General features: G+C 36.5%; 1 protein-coding gene across 7 annotated transcripts in view; it reads right to left on the bottom strand.

Moving 5' to 3' along the window:
• Nucleotides 1-14,037, bottom strand: part of RNGTT (RNA guanylyltransferase and 5'-phosphatase) — a 247,508-nt gene that overhangs the window by 170,551 nt on the left and 62,920 nt on the right. For 6 of the 7 annotated variants that reach the window (XM_053664811.1, XM_053664814.1, XM_053664809.1 and 3 more), the window contains exon 10: nucleotides 1,210-1,281. The exons of the other annotated variant lie outside the window; for it this stretch is intronic. In XM_053664811.1, coding sequence (XP_053520786.1) covers nucleotides 1,210-1,281 — 72 coding nt within the window. The remainder of the gene's footprint in view (nucleotides 1-1,209; nucleotides 1,282-14,037) is intronic. 7 annotated transcript variants of the gene reach the window in all.

Raw genomic sequence — 14,037 nt, 5'->3', positions numbered from 1 at the left:
GAATTAGAAGTCTATCGTCTACCACAAAGTTCCTGGGCTAAAAAATGAACCTACACTAAACACATTTTAAAGCAGAGTTCCACATCAAGAGGCAAAGGAGACAGCACTTCCCTATTCCCAAAGACGCAAAGCAACACCAACCCTTTGGTCTTGTTATGGGCCAGTGAACATTATTCCAAGATCTGTGATTCCAGTAAGTCAATTCTGGAAAGCATTACTTTTGAGAAATATAGTAGTCACAAAAAGAACAAATCTGAAACTTGATGGTTTCTGACCCTGAGTTTCCTAAATTTGAAATTGATTGAAATATAGAAATTCAACAAATGAGGCATATACACTGAAAATTTCCAGGAAAAAAATGCCTTTAAGTAATCTAGATTAATATCATTTTCTATCTTAATACTACAAGTTAAAACAATTGAAAATACATACCCCCAGAAAAAAATTTAACTTTTATTATAAATCTTTAAAACCTTAAAACTTAACACTCTTAATTCCAGAATCAACTGTCTTCAGCCAGCTTGGAATACTAAATGGTTATGCAATCTGAATAATGTATTTCAAGAACAGGGACTACACCTTTCCATAGATGTACACCACTGAAAGAACTTTTTCCACGTACAGAACTGATCTTGTACTGCGCCTAAATAATTTCAACATTCAATTAAACATTAACAGGCACACTGATTCTTGGCTAGTCTAAAACTATAGGAAGTGGGTAGAAAATATAATTTCCCCTTTTTTGATATCCAGTCCTAACAGGGAATTTTGTATTTTGTTTTTAAGTTTCATGCTTATACTCAACAATAACATATTTGTGCTTCCAAGTTACACATCCAACACTCATAACCAATCTATTTCTTTTTTTTTAAGTTCCAATAATAAAGTCTGGGGACTTTTTTTAAGTAAAGGACAGGATAAGTAAAACCAAGAAGTTTCCATTTTATAATATACTATTTTGTTTTATCAGTTAAACTTTTTTCTTTAATCATTTGAAGTACCTAAGGAATCTAAAGACAAATGTGCAAAATATTAGGCAATAAGATAAAGGAAAAAATGTAAAAGTATTGAGCAAAAAAATCAAATGAGTAAATTGGAAGAGGCACAAATTTTCTTTACTACTCTACAGCAGTAATACTTATTCATTTGTTAAAAACATCTATCATATCAGTGACAAATTTTATTTTATAAATTATAAAAGGTACTTACATTAAATTTAATTATGTCATAAATCAAATATCTAGGAACAGCTTGTCCATTTACTTTGTCAATAATCATTTCCTTGAAAGAGAAAAAAATAAATTTCTTCATTCTTTAACAGCAATTTCTTTCATTGGATTGAAATATAACAGACATACATACAGAAAGCACATAAATCATAAATATACAACCTGATGAAATTTCAAGTGAACACATTCAAATCAATACTGTCAGCACCCCAAAATTCTCATCATAAATTTATTCTGTATGAGATAAAATGATATAATATCTCCTCATTATCTTTTATATTTAAATTACTACGCTATGTTTTATGTTTGAATTACTAAGCAACTATTAGAATAAAAAGACTACAAATTTTAAATGCCAAATACCAGGAACATTTTAAAAATAATTTTGTTAAGTTATTATTGATTTATATTTTGTTATATACCAATTACTTTAATCATAAAATCTATTGATATAAATGGTGCCCTTGTAACGGATACAATTCGTATACAACCCACATGGTCTTTCTTGGTTCCGCATCCCTCTACTATGATGGAAGGGAACAGAAAAAAACAGTATGATATATCAACTATCGGAACCATTAAACAAAAAGAACTTAAATTCTACACTGACAGAAAAGAGATAAACAACACTAAAGAATGATTACAAGTATATAATGCAGTATTTCATAAAATTTTAATTCTAATAGGTTTGACCTAAAGTTACTTTACTCTCTTCATAGTCCCACTAGGAAATTAAACAGGTTTTTAATCTAATTTCATGACAAAAAATCCACACACGACTATCTAAAATTACAAAGAATACACTGACCTGAGACCAATATATTTTGTTGTTTTAAGAAACTATTGCCAATTAATTTCTTTCTCAAATGTTTGTTACGTTACAGACATCTGATTGTTTTCTTGAACCCAACTCTCGACATAAATTATATCACTTTCATTATTTTAAACTGTTTACCAAAATATTTTAAATACTTGTATCTGAGAAATTCTATGAGCCAATAGAATGGTACTAATAATAGGTTTAAATTAATTATTCTTTTCAAAACAGGGGGACAGAAATTAAGTAGCCATCCAGGTTCAAACAATGGACATCACAGAACGCCCCCCTCAAATTACCTGACAAAATGAGAAAAAACTTTTTTCTTCATACATTAAGAAAAGCAAAAAATAAAACTTAGTATCAACAAACAAAACAAGTAAAATAGAATAAACAAATGAGTAAACTTTAAAAACTGACAGGCACAGAAACTACTAAGATTCTGGTAAAACAAAAAGGCATAGCAGGGTTCAGGTGCAAGCCCAGTGAAGTCCCAGAAGCCCTATTTGTAAAATGAAAAATTCTTGTAATTCACTATTACCCACAAATACACCACATTTTCCCATGTTTAATGCACACCCATGTTTTAGCACTACCCACGTATAAGGTGCATGTTTAGTACTTGTATGAATAATGTGCACCCTTATTTTTCCCTCAAAAATTTGGGCCAAAAGTGCACATTATACACAGCAAAATATGGTGGACAGATACAAACTCAGTGGCTATCGTTGTCTACATTTTTCCCTTCTTCTGATTTGTAGAGTAATCAAAACTGCAGAGCACTATTTCTGCTCCCAGGCTCCATGGTGAATTGAAGAAATAATCTGAGTATTACTGGAAAAAAATATGGTTCCCAACTAGCTGAAGAAAACATTCACCACGTTTTTTAAAAGCAAACAGAACCCAGAGATTCTAGCAAAGACCAAACACCTAGGGTGAGTTCTTTCCCATGAGGCCCTCAACGAACACAATGTACCCTTCCCCACAGCTGCTGCCACAGCCCCAGGCTACAGAAAAGTAGGTGAACATAAAATACCTAAGCTTAACACTTAGTTAACTGGAGCCCTTGTACACTTTGGTGGGATTGTAAAATGCTGAACCAATATGGAAAGTAGTATGGCAGTTCCACCTAAAAATTAAAAATAGAACTATCATGCCCTGGCCAGTGCAGTTCCCCTCGAGTGTCATCCTGTAACTAAAAGTTCACAGGTTCGATTCCCAGTAAGGACACATACCCAGGTGTGGGTTCAACCCCAGTTGGGGCACAAGCAAAGAACAACCAACTGATATTTCTCTCACATCAATGTTTCTCTCTCTCAATCTCTCTCTCAATCTCTCTCTTTCTCTCCCCACCCCCTCTTCCTCTCTCTCTAAAACAATGAAAAAAATCATCCTTGGGTGAGATAGAAAGAAAAAAAAACAAAATTATGACATAATCCAGCAAACAAATTTCTGGCTCTATATCCACCAGAATTGAAAGCAGGGTCTTAAAAGAGATATTTGCATACTAACATTTATAGAAGTATTATTCCAACAGCTAAAAGAAGAAGCAACCCAAATGTCAGACAGATAGATAAATTTGGTGCAAGTGTGTGTAGTAGAACACTATTCAGCCTTGCAAAGGAAGGAACATTGAGGACATTGAGCTAAGTGAACTAACAAAAAGACAAATACTATATGATTTCACATATACAAGGTATCTAAGTAGTTAAATTCATACAAATAGAGAGCAGAATGATGGTAGCCATGGGGTAACGGGGAACTGTTTCATTGGTACAGAGTTTCAGTTTCACACGATAACAGAGTTCTGGAGATGAACCCTACAAATGTCCCCGCTTACTGCCCAAGGAGTGTTTCCAGGATTTGATGCAGGCATGGGGACCCCAGGCGGAGTCCAGCTTTTCCCTGAGTTGAGAGAATGGAACAGGTTGTCTAGGGAGGCCAATGAAGCTAGAGTTCTGAGTGCAGAGTATGAGAAAGAAAGAGCAAGAGAGACACGAAAGAGAGATGCCCAGAGAACGAACTCCAGAGATTTGCAGACAGACCTCCTTGAGTATTCAGCAGGGTATGCATGTAAGGAAACTATTCAAAGCCAGGAACAAAAGTTTTAGAGGGAACGATACCTGACACTGACACAAGGTTGGGAATAAGGGGCCTGCTCCCACCAGCCAAACTAGAAAAATCTGTTCCTTCACAGGGCATTCAGTACTCAGAAGGATTTAAGGAGAATAATTATCCCTAAAAAACCTTAAAAGCAATACTAAAAAGGTACAAAGTAGTTCCAAAAAATTAAATGCATCCCAGAACAAGCTCACAAATATTTGTGGGAAAACAAAAATATTAAGACCCCCAAAAAGTAAAACTCAAACTGTCTGGCATCCAATAGAAAATTACCAGGTAAACAAAGAGGTAAAAATACACAATGCATGAAAAAGAAAAATCAACTGCTACAGGCCCCAACTGGAAGAACAGAGTTAGCAAGAACATTAAGATGGCTTATTACAACAGTATTTCATGTATTCAAAAGTTAAGTAGAGACATGAAAGACACACACAAAAGGCTCAAAGTGAATTTCCGGAGGTAAAAATGTCTGAGGTAAAAAATACCATGGTCAAGATAAATAGCAATTTAGATATTGCAGAAGCACAGATTAGCGAAGACACAGCAACAGAAACTATGCAAAACATAACAGAGAGAAAAAAGTTTGTTGTTTTCTTTTGTTGAGAGAGTATCAAGTAATTAAATCTCCAAAAAGAGAAAGGACAGAAATAATGACAAAAAATGTCCTACTTCTTATGAAAACTGTAAAAGATATTCAACAAACTCCAAGCATAAGAAAACTACACCAAGGCATGTCAACTTCAGATCCCTCAAGAGCTCGTGAGAAATCGCTCCACTGTCTTTTTGTATTAAACATTACTAAGGAGAAATCTGAAGTCTGAATCCTGCACTATGGGCTCCACCAAAAGAAAAAAAAATTCCTGCATGTCTGACTTTTCTAACCTCCTTATTTTCCTATTCAGCTGAAGTCCTCAGGCACATACCCTTTTCTGCCTATTCACTTCTTGAACCCAAACTATGTATTAGGCATAGGTCTAAGTACTGGAGAAATTAAGCATATAATCTTCAAGGGACTTAGAGTCTCAGCCAGGAAAACATAAGGAGCTAGGCCCAATGAAGAGCTATACTTTTAATGAGAGACAGCCACAGAGATAGAACGACCAACCATGTAGTTCATGTCTAAACCGGGATACTTCTAAGACTGAAACAGATGGCTAATGATAATTATACTAATGTGACAGGTGTACACCTGTACTACTATTCTGGTCAAATAAGGACACATGGTATAAGCTTAAGGAGTAGGTTATTTCTACTTGAAGAGTAAGAGAAAGGTTTAATAATAAGGTGTGAGATCCATTTGTTGAATCCTGAAAGATGCAGTGGGTATTTTCTAAGAGGACGGTGGACAGACAAAATGGTATTACAAAAGCAACAAAAACGATGGTCTGGGGTAAACTGTCCAAAGCTCAATATGGGAGAAACTTAGGGTTCAAGGGCTCTCAGTAAAAGATGACAGTAAAGATACTGGCATGGCCCAGATACAGAGAATATTATGTTGAGTATTCTGGCTTTCATGCTATGGGCAATGAGGAACCTTTAAAGAGTTTTAACAGGGGACTAATTAATTCTCTGGAAAACCTGTGGGCCTTCAAAGCCCATCTCAAGAGTAACCCACTCCTTAAAATCTTTCAGGTAAGGTCCACTTATTTCTAATTATCACATCCATCTAGCTGATCAAATGCTATGGAATTAAATAGTAATAGTCATACAATCTTTTTTAATATAATTTTTTTATTTATTTTTCAAGTACAGTTTTCTGTCTTTTACTCCCATCCCAGCTCACCTCCCCCCCATGCTCCCCACCTCCTTCCCATTTCCACCCCCCTTAGTTGTTGTCCATGTGTCCTTTATACTGGTTCCTGTAAATCCTTCCCCTTTGTCCCCTGAAATTCCCTCCCCTCACCCCTCTGGTCACTGTCCCCCCTGTTCTCTATTTCAATGTCATTGTTTTTATTTTGCTTGCTTGTCTGTTTTGTTGTTTAGCTTCCTGTTAAAAGTGAGATCATATGGTATTCGTCTTTCAACGCCTGCCTTATTTCATTCAGCATAATGCTTTCCAGTTCCATCCATACTGTTGCAAAGGGTAGGAGCTCCTTCTTTATTTCTGCTGCATAGAATTCCATTGTGTACATGTACCATAATTTTTTAATCCATTCATTTACTGATGGGCACTTAGGTTGCTTCCAACTCTTGGCTATTGTAAATTGTGCTGCTATGAACATTGGGGTGCATAGGTTTTTTTGGATTGGTGTTTTAGGATTCTTAGGATATATTCCCAGCAGTCTTTTGAATATACTAAAAAATAATGAATGGTGCACCTTAAAGTGGTGAATTTTATAGTATGTTAATTACATTTTAGTTTTTTAAAGTAAAACTAATTTTTAATCCTAAAATCAGTTCTTCAGACTGAAAAATATGATGGAATCCCAGATACACAGCACATGATTAAATGTCAGCTATATACATATTAACTATACATGTTCCACAGACACAACAAAATAACTAAACAAAGGTACATCAAAATATTAAGAACAAACTGGCAGTACCAAGAGGGGAGTTGGGAGGAGATAATGGGGAGGAAAGAGAGAGGGTTTTCAGGAACAACTATAAAGGACACATGAACAAAACCAAGGGGGGCTGGGATCTGGGGAGGGAGGTGGCGATGGCTGGGGTTGAAAGTGGAGGGGGGAAAACACAGACAACTGTATTTGAACAAGATAAAATAAAAACAATAATAATAAATAAATAGACAAAAATGTTAAAATATAATCTCTTCTTGACAGCTGAATTTTTCTACTCTACAATGTACAGACTTTCTAAAACCTTTTAAATGAGCATGCATATTCCTTTATAAAAAATCAGCAGTTGAAAGACACGCCATATCCCCAAGACTCTTGCTATTAACTTTAATAATGAAATGCCATATCTTCCTCTAAACCTCAATATAAAATTGACTGAGTTCACTAATTTGTTTCAAATGAATTAATGCCATATTACTAAACTTCTACTTTCCACACTTCGTGGGTCAAAGAACATCATTCAGAGAACAAAGCAAAAGCTTTACTGCTCACATCTGACAGCCAGACAATTAAGCAGTTTGAGTTATTCTTGGATTGGGAATTTCACAAAAATAATTTGCAAATGAAAATGTAGAAGAAACAGGAAACTACAGAAGACTGTTTAAATTAACTGGAAAAATAAGTATGGCAACTATAAGTCTGGTCCAAGTAAGCTGACATCATGAATCACATTGCTATTTTAAAACCTCACCAGAGTTATCTGCTCTCGATTATCCCAGTTGGAGTGAAAATAAATAGTACTGCTAAGTTAAATCTGCAGATAGTTAAACACCTAATTTTTTTAAATTTTTATTTTATTGATTATGCCATTACAGTTGTTCTATTCCCCCCCTTCATTCCCCTCCACCTTGCACACCCCCCACCCCTACCATTCCCCCCCTTTAGTTTATGACCAAGTGTTTCAAGTTCTTTGGATTCTATATTTCCCATGCTATTCTTGCCCTCCCCCCTATCTATTTTCTACCTACAGTCTATGCTACTTATTTTCTGTACCTTCTCCCCCCTTCTCCTCCCATTCCCCTGTTGCTAACCCTCCATGTGATCTTCATTTCTATGGTTGACCCCTGATCTAGCTGTCCTTTTAGCTTGCTTTTATTTTAGATGTGGTTGTTAATAACTGTGTGTTTGCTGTCCTTTCACTGTTCATCTTTTTTATCTTCTTTTTCTTAAATAAGTCCCTTTAACGTTTCATATAATAAGGGCTTGGTGATGATGAACTCCTTGAATTTGATCTTATCTGAGAAGCACTTTATCTGTCCTTCCATTCTAAATGAAAGCTTTGCTGGCTAGAGTAATCTTGGTTGTAAGTCTTTGGATTTCATGACTTGGAATACCTCTTTCCAGCCCCTTCTTGCCTGTAAGGTCTCTTTTGAAAAACCCGCTGACAGTCTGATGGGAACTCCTTTGTAGGTGACTGTCCCCTTATCTCTTGCTGCTTCTAGGATTCTCTCCTTCATTTTAATCTCCTTCATTACATGGCTAATGTAATGATGATGTGCCTTGGTGTGTTTCTTCTTGGGTCCAAGTTCTTTGGGACTCTCTGAGCTTCCTGGATTTCCTGGAAGTCTATTTCCTTTGCCAGATTGGGGAAGTTCTCCTTTATTATTTGTTCAAATAAGGTTTCCACTTATGGGTGTTCTTCTTCCCTTTCTGGTACCCCTATAATTCGGATGTTGGAACTTTTAAAGATGTCCTGGAGGTTCCTAAGCCTCTCCTTCTTTTTTTGAATTCTTGTTTGTTCATATTTTTCTGTTTGGTCATTCTTTTCCTCCTTCTGGTCCACTCCTTTGATTTGAGTCCCAGTTTCCTTTCCATTACTATTGGTTTCCTGTGCATTTTCCTTCATTTAAATTAGTTTAGCCTTCATATGGTCCTCTCATTTGTGACTAAAACCAATCAGTTCTATGAGCATCCTGATCACCAGTGTTTTGAACTGTGCATCTGAAAGTTTTGCTATTTCTTTGTCACTTAGCTTTATGGGCTCTGGGGCTTTGAGATCTTCTTGAGCCATTTTTGGTCTGTTCGTGCCCATTAAGTATGAGGAGCGGAGCCTTAGGGGTGGGGCTGGGCCTCCAGGGCAGGGTCGCTGGCTTATGACACTGTATGTGGGGGCGGGGTCAGAGTGGGGAAATGGCGTCCCCATCTCCTGCTTCCCACCACTGGGTGAGGAGCTAAGCCTTAGGTGTTCACCAGGGCAGGGTCTCTCAGGTCCCTGGGTTGTGATGCTATATGTGGGGGCAGGGTCAGAGCCGGGAAATGGCGGCCGTCTCTGCTGCCTCCTGTCGCTGGATTCTGCTTGGTGGGTCTGAATGCCCACTCCATTGCCTATCTATCTGCGCAGGAATGCGCCAGCACAGTCAACCCGCCGCCCTTCACCCTCGCCAGATCAGCCGGTCACTCACTGGGTCTGCCCTTTGCAACCCCACGCCTGGGATCCGCGAGCCTGAGTCCGTCTGACCGAGTTTTCCTGTGCAACCCCACTCCGCCAGCTGCTGGTTTCACCGCTCTTACCAGTCAGGCTGAAGAATTCATTGTTATCGGACTTCCAAAAAGTTCAATTTTCTGTGTTCTGGCTGTGTTTTCTCTTGCTAATATTTTGTTGTCTCTAAACCTGGTTGTGTGAGAAAGCACAGAGTCTCCACCTATGCCTCCATTTTGGCGGAAGTCTAAACACCTAATTTTTAAGCATTATTTCCTACCTGGAATGCCCTCAGCCCACGTCCAACAAAAATCTCTCTATAGAAATCTTTCCATATCTAATGCCAATTCCTCTATAAAACATTTTTAGTTCCTAACTAACTGGATGCACTGTATTTCTTCTCTAAACCACCACGGAATTTGTCTTAAATAGAAGAAAATAAAAAACAATCTTTAGGTTATCATTTTATCCATTACCAATCATTCTGCACCCCTACCCAATGAAGTAAAATGTTTCATAGGTGAGACCTTCTCTTCACCCCTCTAAGCAATGCCTATACTGTTAGCACAGCAACTTGAACATGATAGGCACTCAAAAAACATTAGTTCAATTAAAACTATAGTAAATGCTTACAAATGCCGTGACTTAAGAGTTATTTTCTCCCTTTTATTTTATTATTTACAATGCTAAAAAACTGTATGTTAAAAGAACAAAAACTAAAGTGTCCTAGCTGCTCCTGTGAACTAACCGGCAGGGCTGCCGCACTGGCTGTGCAGTTTATGTCCAGCACAGCACCAGGGTGCCAGTTACATCAGTTGTGAGAATAGCATGCCCTGCAGATGTGCAGCGAACACTTCCAACCTTATGCAGCCACTCTGTCTACCGCAAGGGCATGTGTGTACATGTGCAGAGCACACATGTGCACAGGCACATATAGGTTACAAAAGTTTGTGTATATACATATGTATATGTTATTTTGATTACAAAATGCTAGTTTACTACACGCCTGGTCACAGAAATGATGGTGTACTAGTGGCCCCACAAAGTATACACAGTATAGAGCACTCTGAGCTTTGTGACTCTACAGTCACTCTCTGCTCAGTCTCCATTCGACTCTACTACCTTCTTACTATCTTTCTAATATCTAGTACCAAGCTCACAGTCACCCTGGACTCCTGCCACCACTCATTATGACACATCTTATGCTTTTCTTGATCTTGTTTCCACTGCTCTGTTTCACAGGAACACAGCAGTGTGCATACACACACACACACACACACACACACACATATGTGTATGTGATTTTCATTAGGGTAATACCATCATTTGAGAGTTTAAGTGAACATTCCCAAGCTACTGCCTTTCATCCCAATATCTGTCCATTTAAACCACAAATAGAGGAGTAAATTTTATCTTAAGACAGGAAGTACTCTCATAGACATAATTCAATCTGGCTTGTGATAAAGGTTCACCACTGAAGAAAGTAGAGAAATTTTAAATAATATGAGTAGTATCCCTGTAGAAAGGAGACTTGAAGCTCTGGGAAGTTATAAGAAAGATGCAGAGCCCATTTTCCTTCAAGGAAAGGCAGAGACAGTGTGGTGGGTCGATAAGCCACACACAACCAAACACAGTAAACAGAAACGTCTGGAGACAAGCCTATCAGAGATTACTCTGCAGAGAAAAATACAAGCTTATCAGTATATAGATCTGCACATAAAGTTTAGCATACTAATCAAGACTAATAGCCTGTTTTCCCCAAAAGCTAAAGAAAGAGCAAAATCTAAATGGTGAACTTCAGAACAACCAGGAGACTGGGTGTTCTTGGGCTGTCAGACATTAAACTGTATGCTAAAGTCACAGTATTTAAATCAATATAAAACTACTACTGGAAGACCAAAATATTAATGAAGTGGAAAAATGAATCAAGAAAGAGACGATATGTAAAAGAATCCAGCATACGATAAGAAAAGATATAGTCAATTAAAAAGGAAAAATAGATTAGCTGAAGGGTATTGAGGCAACAGTTTCAACATCTGGAAATAAATAAAACTGTATGCATATTTTGTTCCATTTATCAAAATGTATTTGAGATAGATCAATACTTAATGATGCAAATAAAACCATAAAAGTACTAGAAAAAGTGAAGGTATTATAATAATTCTGAAGTAAAAATACCTTTTTTTAAAATGACACAGAAGCCAAATATTACAAATCAAGGGGTTTATAAATTTATCTACATAAATTTAAACTTGTGCCACCAAAAATAGAAAAAAACACATTTTTAAAAATGGTTCATGAATACACCCAATAGACAAAAACTTCTCAGAAGTCAATATGAAAAATGATAAACACCCAATAGAAAAATATATAAGGTTTTGAATGGGCAACTCACAGAAGAAATACAATAATTCATAAATAAGTGAGGAATTCAACTTCATTAACAATTCACATAAATGCATATTAAAAGAGGTAAATAATTCACTTTACAATGTGCCACACACTATTAAAGCACTTTATAGATTCTCCAACTTAGCATCTTCACAACAACATCAAGAGCTAAGTACTGTTATTAGCCTCACTTCACTAGAGATGAGAAAACTGAGAAAATTATAGAAGGTCCCTCAGGTAATAACTGATGGAACCAATAAGGCACCATCTAGGGCTCAACCAATAAGAACCCTAGAGTTAGGGCTCTTAACCACTATATCGTACCATCCCTCAAAATGGGAAAGTCATTCTTTCCTTCACCAAATTAAAAAAACATTAAATTCTCAAAACCCAGTGTTAAGATAAGGTTCAGATTCTTTACATATGGTTGTCAGAACTGTACTTGTGTTCAAACTTTCTGCAATTATACATGTCAATATTTCAAATGGGCAAGCCCCTGAAGCCAGTGTAGCGAACACAGTAAAAATCCAAAACCATCCCTCCTTTTTGGAAGCACAACTTCTCCTGCACTCCAAGTGGCACCGCTACCAGTGAGATCCTGGCCGCCACTGTCATTCTTCCATGGGTATTATATAACTCAGATGCAGAACTTTGGGGTCCTCCCTTGGACTGATCTACGGCTATTGGGAGAAAAGTTACCTTTCTGCTTGTGCTGCAATCCAATTTGCCTACCAGTTGGAAAGAGTCTCCATGTAGAATGAGAGCAGACAAATAAAACAAAGAGAGAGCCTGGCTGATATTATCTCAGCCTGCAGATCCAGCCTGAAGCAAGCCTACCTGAAATTTAATTACTTGTACCAATCTACTTCCTTTTTTACTTTAGTTACTTTAACTTGGACTTCAGTTACTTGCATTCAAAACATTCTAAATATATATTATAAATTTGCCTCTAAAAATCTTCTTAATTATAAAATTGCACAATTGTGAAAGGAAAAGAAGTGTAAGTATATGCATTCAGGTGTGTCTTATAATAGAAAAAAAAACTACAAAAAATCAAAATGTCCACCAAAAAAGAACTAGTTTTTAAAAATCATAAAACTATTTCTCAAACATGCCTGATTAGAATCACTTGGGCACTTTTTAAAAGTGCAGATACCATGGCCCCTGGGAAAACCTAATTCATTACTTCTATGATGGACTATTGAGATGGGTCATATATTTAACAAGCAGCCTCTACAATTTTCACAATCAAAATAGTTTGGGAGCCCCAAATTATGATGCATGCATATACAATGGTATATCATTCAAGCATTTATCAGAAAGATGGCCAAAACAAACTGCTAAGTGGAAAAAAGGCAAGCTACAAAACTCATGTAACATTTGAGTCCTTTCATGCAAAATTATGTAATTGTCCCTGTGTGTGTACATGTTTGAGCAGAGCACTCATTTCCAACAAGGGGAGAGGTACAGCAATTATTCGGAATTTACTGGGATTAGATGGGAGTCCCAACTCCCCTCAAAACTCTGATACGCATTCTGTTTAAGAATCTATACTGTGAGCTGCTATTGCTATTATGAATGTTATATTCTTCAGGAACAGACGTAAGATTGAACACAGTGGCACACAGACAAGTCTGAAATAATGTTCATCAAATTGGTAACAGAAGTTACTCCAAAGGTAGAAGTTCAGGTCATTTTTACCAGATTTTTTGTAATGTTTTATATTGTTTTAAAATTTATTACAGTGAATCAGTGTTTTGAAAATTAGGAAGATGAAAACTATTTGCATAAAATAAAGTTAAAACATTTTTAATCAAGTAATTTTATGATTATTAAAAACATATTTTCTGAAATGGGATAATTCTTATCACCTTTCAAAATTAAAATGTTAAAGTACAGTAGTTGCTTTAAATAGCATGAGTCTTGCCCTGCTCAGTAGATTGAGCACTGGCCTGTGAACCAAAAGGTCACTGGTTCAATTCCCAGTCTAGGCCACATGCCTGGGTTGTGGGCCAGGTCCCCAGTGCGGAGTGTGCAAGAGGCAGCCATGCATTGATATTTCTCTTTCTTTTTTTCTCCTTTTTATCCTCCCTCTAAAAAAATAAACATTTGCTGAATGAAGTGAATCCATACTATATGGATAAATCATTAAAAATAAACAAATAAAAAGCATGAGTCTCTTAAAGCAACTATTAGTCCATATAGCTAAAGAGACAAGGGAAAATGTAGTATGCTGTATAATTAAAATTCAACTGACAAGTAAAATAATAAAATAAAATTAGCCTTTTTCAACAAGAATTTTTTTCAATCACAAAGAACAAAAAAAATCAAGAGTTAACCTTGTTCACTTATTCTCATACCCAAGAAAATGATCTAGTGACAGTAATGCAAATAAAAGATAAATGAAATTTAACAGCCTAATAAAACTAGATTCAACTCTTTTTTTAAAAGATTTTATGTATTTATTGAGAGAGGGGAAGG

Source organism: Artibeus jamaicensis, unplaced genomic scaffold (assembly GCF_021234435.1).
Source record: "Artibeus jamaicensis isolate MK-2021 breed Jamaican fruit bat unplaced genomic scaffold, CSHL_Jam_final contig_387, whole genome shotgun sequence".
NCBI classification, from domain to species: domain Eukaryota; kingdom Metazoa; phylum Chordata; class Mammalia; order Chiroptera; family Phyllostomidae; genus Artibeus; species Artibeus jamaicensis.
Note: the sequence above shows the minus strand (reverse complement) of the source record. Positions and strands in the feature narration are given on the sequence as shown.